Source organism: Mobula hypostoma, chromosome 19 (assembly GCF_963921235.1).
Source record: "Mobula hypostoma chromosome 19, sMobHyp1.1, whole genome shotgun sequence".
Classification (NCBI taxonomy): Eukaryota; Metazoa; Chordata; class Chondrichthyes; order Myliobatiformes; family Myliobatidae; genus Mobula; species Mobula hypostoma.
Genome location: NC_086115.1, coordinates 48,826,997 through 48,835,493, shown reverse-complemented (window position 1 = coordinate 48,835,493; position 8,497 = coordinate 48,826,997). Strand labels below are relative to the sequence as shown.

The following is an 8,497-nucleotide window of genomic DNA, read 5'->3' as shown; positions in this document are numbered from 1 at the left end:
GTTAAACAAATACACGCACAGGTGTCTTCACTCTGTGGGACACTTCTTCAGAACGAAGACCATCATCTCAACCTCGAGGGATAGCCACGACGACGTCTCCTGCCCCTACACTTCCTCCCTCACTGCCATTCAGGACCCCAAACAGTCCTTCCAGGTGAGGTGACATTTCTCCGGTGAGTCTGTGGGGCCATCTACTGTATTCAGGGCTCCTGGTGTGGCCTCCTGTGTATCAGGGAGACTCGATGCAGATTGAGAGACCACTTCGCCGAGCACCTAAACTCTATCTGCCAGAAAAAGCGGGATCTCCCAGTGGCTAGTCATTCTAATTGCACTTCCCATTCCCATTCCCGATGAGACCAGGCTGAGCTTGGAGGAGCAACACCTTATATTCCGTCTGGGTAGCCTCCAACCTGATGGCATGAACACATTTCTCAATCTTCTAGTAATGCCCCACCTCCCCTCTCCTTCACTATTCATCATTCCCATTTCCCTCTCTCACCTTATCTCCCTACCTGACTATCACCTCCCTCTGGTGCTCCTCTCCCTTTTCTTTCTTCCATGGCCTTCTATCCACTCCTATCAAATTCCCTCCTCCAGCTCAGTATCTCTTTCACCAATCAACTTTCCAACTCTTTACTTCACCCCCACCCCCTCCTAGTTTTTCCTATCACCTTGTGGTTCTTCTTTCCCTCCCCACACCTACTTATTCTGACTCATTTTTTTTTCTAGTCCCGTTGAAGGGTTTCGGCTCGAAACGTCGACTGTACACTTTTCCATAGATGCTGCCCAGTCTGCTGAGTTCCTCCAGCATTTTGTGTGCGTTTTTTTGGATTACAGCATCTGCAGATTTTCTCTTGTCAGAAATAAAATCTCAGCTCTTCTGTATTTGATTTATACCTTTGGCTAGGAATTGCCCTTTATTTTGCTGTGTGTTCCAATAGACAGATTATCTTGGATCTCGCTCATTGCTCAAATTCACCCACCTGCATAAAGCTGGGCAAAGCAGCCCTATTTTGTGACCAAGAGTTTTGCCTAGACTTCTGGTGTTCTAACTAAAATATGTGAAGATTTTAATCGGTATAGAAGCAGAATTACTTGTCTTACTGTGATCATATTTAAGTAGGGTATCTTAAAGCTCTCTAAAAGATCTAATTGTTAATTTTTCTGGATAACTTGACGTGAAGGGAAAATGAGAGAGTATTAATTCCTGAGGAACAATTCCCAAGATCAGCTTTTTTTTGGTGGGATGCAGTTTATAAATTTCAAAATATTTGGTTCCTTTTTTGTCTCTAGCACCCCTTTACCAGAATGTGATAAGTGGAAAAAATACCAAATAATAAGACCATAAGACAAAGGAGCAGAAATAGGCCATTCGGCCCATCGAGTCTGCTCTGCCATTTTATCATGAGCTGATCCATTTTCTCCTATTTAGTCCCACTCCCCTGCCTTCTCACCATAACCTTTGATGCCCTGGCTACTCAGATACGTATCAATCTCTGCCTTAAATACACCCAATGACTTGGCCTCCACTGCTGCCCGTGGCAACAAATTCCATAGATTCACCACCCTCTGACTAAAAAATTTTCTTCGCATTTCTGTTCTGAAAGGGCGCCCTTCAATCCTTAAGTCATGCCCTCTCGTACTAGGCTCCCCCATCATGGGAAACAACTTTGCCACATCCACTCTGTCCGTTCGATATATTCCTATGAGTTCTCCCCTCATTCATCTAAATTCCAAGGAATACAGTCCAAGAGCAGACAAGCGTTCCTCTTATGTTAAATAATATTTCTTGAATATAACTATTTCATACTGAAGGAGAGATTTATGGAATATCTGCTTATTATTTCTGATTATTTTTACATACTGTAAGTTATAATTGATTACATATAATTCTGTTTGGGCACCGGGACTTCCAGGTGGCCAAACATTTTAATTCTGATTCCCATTCCTTTTCCAACATGTCAATCCATGGCCTCCTCTTTTGCTGAGATGAAGCCACCCTTAAGCTGGAGAAACAACACCTTATATTCCATCTGGATACCCTCTAACCTGATGGCATGAATGTCAATTTCTCCTTCCAGTGAATGAGTTTCCTCTCCTCTTCCCCTATTCCCTATTCTGACCTTTCACTTCTTCTCACCTGCCTATGACTTCCCCCTGGTTCCCCTCCTCCTTCCTTTTCTCCTATGGTCCACTCTCCTTACTTACCAGATTCCTTCTTCTTCACTCTTTCAACTTTCATACTCGTCTGGCTTCACCGATCACCTTCCAGCCCGCCTACCTCCACTCCCCACACCTTTCTATTCGGGCAACTACCCCCTTCCTTCTCAGTCCTGAAGAAGGGTCTTGGCCTGAAAAGTCAACCGTTTATTCATGTCCATAGATGCTGCCTGACCTGCTGAATTCCTGCAGCATTTTGGTGTGCATTGTTTCTATTCTTTAGTTTGTTGAACTTTCCGATGTTATATGGAGACATTAAGGCATGACAATGTACACAATAACTAATGACACAAAGGCAATTGTCTGAACACAGAATTTAGTGAATAATGGACAGTTCACAAGCATAACCTTGAATCAATGGCAAAGGAAAACAAATTGCAGAAATGTTTCCCTGTAAAACCTAAAACATACAACTAACTTGAACAAGCTTAAATGGAATGTTACATACATTTCATTTAAAAAATACGAGATTGGAGTGGCTAGCTGACCTTCTAGTATATGTAAATGCTACAAAAATGTGTGTATAGTTTAATCAATAAACTACATCAGGCACTAATAACAAGTTTGGATTTCTTAAAAATCATTTTACAAAATGGTTTACCTGAAGAAGGAAACAATGCAGTAATTGGATTTTTATGAATTCTGTGAATCAGTCCAATTTGTGCTGAATTCCTCATTTTAATCTGATTTTTGTTTTAATTCCTGCTGTTTAAGTGTAATAGCACATTGTTTATTGGTGCCCTAGTAACTGTAGAGCAAATGCATTTATTCTGCTAAGCTGCAATTAGGCAGAATGTTTTCACTGAAAATTATCACAATTATGACACTCAGAGTTTTTCCTTTAAGAAATTTCAGTTATTGTAAAAGTGTCTACCACAGTGCACTGCATTGTAATAAATATTCAACATAAATTAATAATTTACACGTACCTGAGCAAGTACAAAGCACCATAAGGAGCCACAGCACCAAAAATAGGAGCTCAGAGTCCCTTTATCTGTACACAAAATATGTTGAGCACCAGCTAATTTGATCACAACCTTTGGTGGTGTGAGTTTATCTCTTATTTACAGTATAAGGTTGCATTTCAAACAGTTGGTTCAGTCACTATTAGCCCATGCAGCAAATAAAATGCCTAATCATGTGGGTTCATACGTCACTCAGAGATTTAACAGATATTATGTCTGCTGTCATACAATCCTAACACGATGAATGGCTCCGATCATATAGCACAGAGGCATTATATCCACATGATGACTTGTTTACACAGTAAAGGCACTGTCAAGTTTCAGTGCTTTGACTGTCTAAATGATTTGCTCTGATGTCATTAAGAATCGAATAAAATGCATTTTTAGTATGGGTTACGATATAACAACCAGAGATGGGATACAATGAAGCTATTACAGCACATTGCTAAGATGCATTGTGGTACCATGAAATACTACTGGTACTGGGAAGCAGGACCACTTCCATGGTATAAAAAACATTGATGTTCTATGTTCTAGGCATTTCTCAATTAGACACATTAGCAGTTATTTCCTCTTCCACTAATTAGGCTGAGAAGAACAGTTTGGCCGCCACCTATATTTTATGAGACTTTGCCCATGCCAGTCGAGAAATATGGGCACAAATATGGATATATGGCAGGAACATTCCTACTCGCAATGCTGGTTAAAAAGAGGATTAAGTCTGTTTAGAATTCTTATATAGTGCAAACATGTTTGGTCAGTTGCTGGCAGATAAACTTCTCTCCTTCAATATCAACAACGCCGATTCACATTGTGTTGTTGAGGCTTCTTGGGAGCTGGTCTGAAAGAGAAAAAAATAAAGATAATGAGTAAACAAAGGTGTTCAACAAGTCCTGCAATGTCAAGAAAACACAGATCCTTGGTGGCCTGATGTCCCAATCAAACTCTTCTTCATGTCACTGCTTTGCTTATCTCCAGAATCTATCTACACCTCTAACTATTAAATGCTGGCACATATGGCTATCTGTCACTGTTCTGTCATCTGTCCTGCCTCTCTCCCTACTGCCTGTTACACCGCTGGTGTTTAGGGCAGCAATGAAGCTTCTTCACCCCTGGCTGTGTTCAGGGCTTCCTTCATCGTGTCAGTAGCTCAGTTTTCACTACTGTCCATCATTCAAGTTCTGGTGGAGACTCAGGAATACCATCGCACTCAGATGTAGAAGGATTCTTCATTGCAGTTTCTGTAATCATTTTGTTTTACCAATCAGGGTCGTTAGCCCTGAACTGAACCCTTGAATCTGGAGGACCAGTGGACAACTTTTAGAGTGGCCTCTACCCTTTGACCTGTTGGACATGAATGACCCTACCAAGAGCCAAAGCATAAAGCCCTGACTCCAGCCAACGTAGCTCTCTGGGCCATTGAGGCACGCAAGTCTCCAAACCATGACAAGGTTGTGGTCCTCTTGGAGGTGTCTTGCCTCTACTATCTTTGTTTTGGTTTAGGTGATCAAATGTCTTCAGGTATAACTGACTGTATCTAAACTTGAGCTCTTCCAAGGTTGAGGGCAATCAAGATGTCACGTATGATGAATCATTTCTCTTGTAATGCTTGAGAAAGTATAAATGTAGGTGGTACTATTTTCAATATCCGTATCCTCAAAGGAAGAAACATTTTGGTAAAAATTAAGCAATTTATATAAAATATAATGTGAGTAAACCCAATCTAATTTCATAGCTACACATACAAAATCCTGGGTCTCGGCTTGAAACGTCGACTGTACTCTTTTCCATAGATGCTGCCTTGCTGACTGAGTTCCTCCAGCATTTTGTGTGGATTGATTGGATTTCCAGCAGCTGCAGATTTTCCCTTGTTTCTAGTTTCATAGCTACTGTAATCAAGATTAGCCTTGAAGATTTGTCCAAAAAGACGAAAGGAATAGATCCCAGAGCTTACTTTGTTGAGATAATATATCATATTGAAATCTCATACACATGGATGAGGATGCAAATATATTGGGTCCCAACAGATGACTCCATCTGTCCTTACAAGATGAGTTACACACAAGAACACAAGAAAATAGGACAGGAGTAGATCACTTTGCCATCAAGCCTGCTCCATCATTCAGTATGACCGTGGCTGACCTACTTCTCCTCTGTGCTGGGTGTCCGTAGCCTTCAATTCCTTGATCTTTCAGAAATATATCTACCCCCATTTTAAATCCGTCTGTTGATCTGGATCCATAACTGTAACAAAACTTCCCTATTTCTAACTGCCAGCCTTCTATACCAAAAAAAAGCCAATATAACATTTCCTTTCTTAATCACTAGCTTTAGCTGTCTGGTCATTTCTTTTTGTGATTCATATCAAAGAACACAGAATCCACTTCATTGAAGGCTCCTTTCAAATTGTATGGCACCTTGTCAAATGCCTTCTGGAAGACCGAAACACCACATCTAAAGATTCCCCTCGACCTACTCTGCTCACAAAAGTGGGAAGTGGAACTCAACACATTGGAAGCTTTGTCTTCTCCATAATTAGTTGCGAATGGGGTACTTACAGAGGTCAATATAGCAGGAAAAGGAAGGATACCAGCATAAGAAAGACAGTGACTGAACTTCAGAAGAAACACCTGAATTTTCTGTCTCACTCTGCACTCTTTACTTTTTTCACCTATCAGGTTATTCATGAAGATCAGACTTAAACATTAATGAAGCAAAAAGTGAAAGGTTTGGGTGTCAATTTGCATCTTCCACTGACAGAGTTGTGTGAGTTCACTGCACACCACTCAATGCTCAGTCTTTCCTGGAGCAGGTTCCCATGTCCTGCCTTCCTTCATGATGTCTGCTCCTGGCTGATCGATGAAGGTCAGCTCAGCTGCAGCCCCAGGACTGGCTAAAGCAGGCAAAGTTTTGAGCCGAGACGTCGACTGTTTATTCTCCTCCACAGTTGCTGCCTGACCTGCTGAGCTCCTCCAGCATTTCGTGTTTGTTGCTTTATTCCCTTTGATGTTTTGTTTTGCTCATTGTCAAGTAAAAATTAATGCTTCCATAAATAACTTACCTAACTGGTCTGATCTGGATCTCAGGGTTCTGAATGGAGGCATGCAGTTGAACTGGCCGGTTAACAGGGTTTGCTGGCAGAGGTTTCTGTGGCGGACTACGTTTAGATGGCCCCTGTGTTTAGCATGAGAAACAAAATGTGGTTTGTACTGATTCGAAACAATCTGGTAAACCAGTTAGAACAGCAAATAAATGTCCATAATGCTCCCCAAAATACTAGAATTCCAGATGTCAAAGAAATGGAGGAACTGGAGAGATGTACTGTATAACTGTCAAAGGTAACAGAAGTGGGGCATGGTTGGACTGTGGAGTAATTTGAAGATAATATAACAGATTTAAGCAGGGAACACACATCAAAGTTGCTGGTGAACGCAGCAGGCCAGACATCATCTCTAGGAAGAGGTACAGTCAACATTTCAGCCGAGACCCTTCGTCAGGACTAACTGAAAGAAGAGCTAGTATCTCTTACTAGCTCTTCTTTCAGTTAGTCCTGACGAAGGGTCTCGGCCTGAAACGTTGACTGTACCTCTTCCTAGAGATGCTGCCTGGCCTGCTGCGTTCACCAGCAACTTTGATGTGTGTTGCTTGAATTTCCAGCATCTGCAGAATTCCTGTTGTTTGAGATTTAAGCAGGACATTAATTTATGTCAGCAAGCTGAAGGTGAAGGATAAATGTGATTTAGTGCAAATTTGAATATGGGCAGCAGATTTTTGATTAAGTTCAAGTTTACGGAGAATGGATGGTGGGAAGATTAACTAGAGGATAGAATAATTGATGTATGTTTGTCAGTTGCAACTGTGTGGGGCTAGGACTGGAGATGGCACATATTACAGAGATGAATGTGGACACCTTTATGATGAAGAGAAGCTCAGGGTATCAAGGTACTGAACTGTTAGTTCAGCCAGCAGGAGGGATGATTATGGCCTGTGGCACAGTTTGTGTAGGGCAACTCAGGCTTAATACCATCTTAAATATCTCAGTTTTACAATTATGCAATCAAAGAGGGCTAATTACTTAAAAAAATCTGTTGTAGAGTCATTTGTTTGGCAAATGGTGACGATTCCAGATACAGTGCATTGTTGGACTTTCACTAATAGAAATGAAAGATAATGATAGGTTTTCTGCTGACTAACAAATGTAATTGGGAGTGTACATTACTTAGAATGCAGAAAAATGTTCTATTTACTATTCACTTCCAACGTGTTATCATACTTAATAACAATAATAGCTTCATTCATAATAGCAAGTAATAACCTTTTATTACTTTGGCTTAACAGTAAATATTTGGCATATACAATCAGGCAAATTAAAAAACTGGTAATCACACACAGAAGTCGGCAGGCCTTCTCCTTCCCTAATGACAGTAACTCTAATATCAATAAAAATTATGAAAGAGCAATTCAGATTTACTGTTTAAGCAGCAGTTCATAAGATGGTAATTTTTATTTTTATTTTATTTATTAAGATATAATGTGCTACGCTGCCTAGCAACTCCCAACTTAACTTAAGCCTAATCATGGGATAATCTACAATGACCAATTATCCTACCAGCTGGTATGTCTTGGGACTGTGGGAGGAAACCAGAGCACCCAGAGGAAACCCACGCAGTCACAGGGAGAACGTACAAACTCCTTACCGGCAGCGGCAGGAATTGAACCCGGGTCACCTGTACGGTAAAGTGTTGTGCTAACCACTACACTCCTGTGTCGCCCTGAAAATGTTCTCACTTTTTGTGCGCTGTTATATAAGTGTATCTCCAAGACCTAGTGCTTTTGTTTTAAATGTCCAGTATTTATAATGAAAGAGGCTGGAAACAATCAACAAGTGAGACAACATTTGCAGAAAGAGAGACAACAATTACCCTGCCGTGAAAGGACATCTGAAGTAAAGCATTCATTCGGTTTCTCTTTCCATGGATGCTGTCTGACCTGCTGAGTAACTCCAGCACTTTCTGTTTTCAGGTTTGATTCTAGTTCCAGTGTAACACCCTGGGAAAGGTTTCACTGCTAATGTAATGGTCTTTCTGTAGAAGCAGTGTTTGGGTTACGGCTAGAGATAACGGGTGCTTTGGAATGTGAGCCATCCAATGAGGAGAGTGTGTTTTCGTGCTGTGGGCCTGATACCGAGGTGATCTGGGCCCTTTGTTCAGCGGGAGACGGAGAGAGATGATGCCAGAAAGGAGAGGTTGTAGACACCAGAAAGGAGTGGACTTTGAATGGGGCCAGGATTCGACGAAGCTCAGGGAAATCGA

At 41.2% G+C, this 8,497-nt stretch overlaps 1 protein-coding gene across 1 annotated transcript in view; it reads right to left on the bottom strand.

The window, feature by feature from the left end:
- Nucleotides 1-2,528: 2,528 nt before the first annotated feature.
- Nucleotides 2,529-8,497, bottom strand: part of LOC134359017 (disintegrin and metalloproteinase domain-containing protein 12-like) — a 397,127-nt gene continuing 391,158 nt past the window's right edge. Inside the window, exons 22-23 of the mRNA XM_063071825.1 lie at nt 6,247-6,359; nt 2,529-4,026 (exon numbers count right to left, since the gene is read on the bottom strand). Of these exons, the coding sequence (XP_062927895.1) occupies nt 3,978-4,026; nt 6,247-6,359 (162 nt within the window). The 3' untranslated portion in view covers nt 2,529-3,977. The remainder of the gene's footprint in view (nt 4,027-6,246; nt 6,360-8,497) is intronic.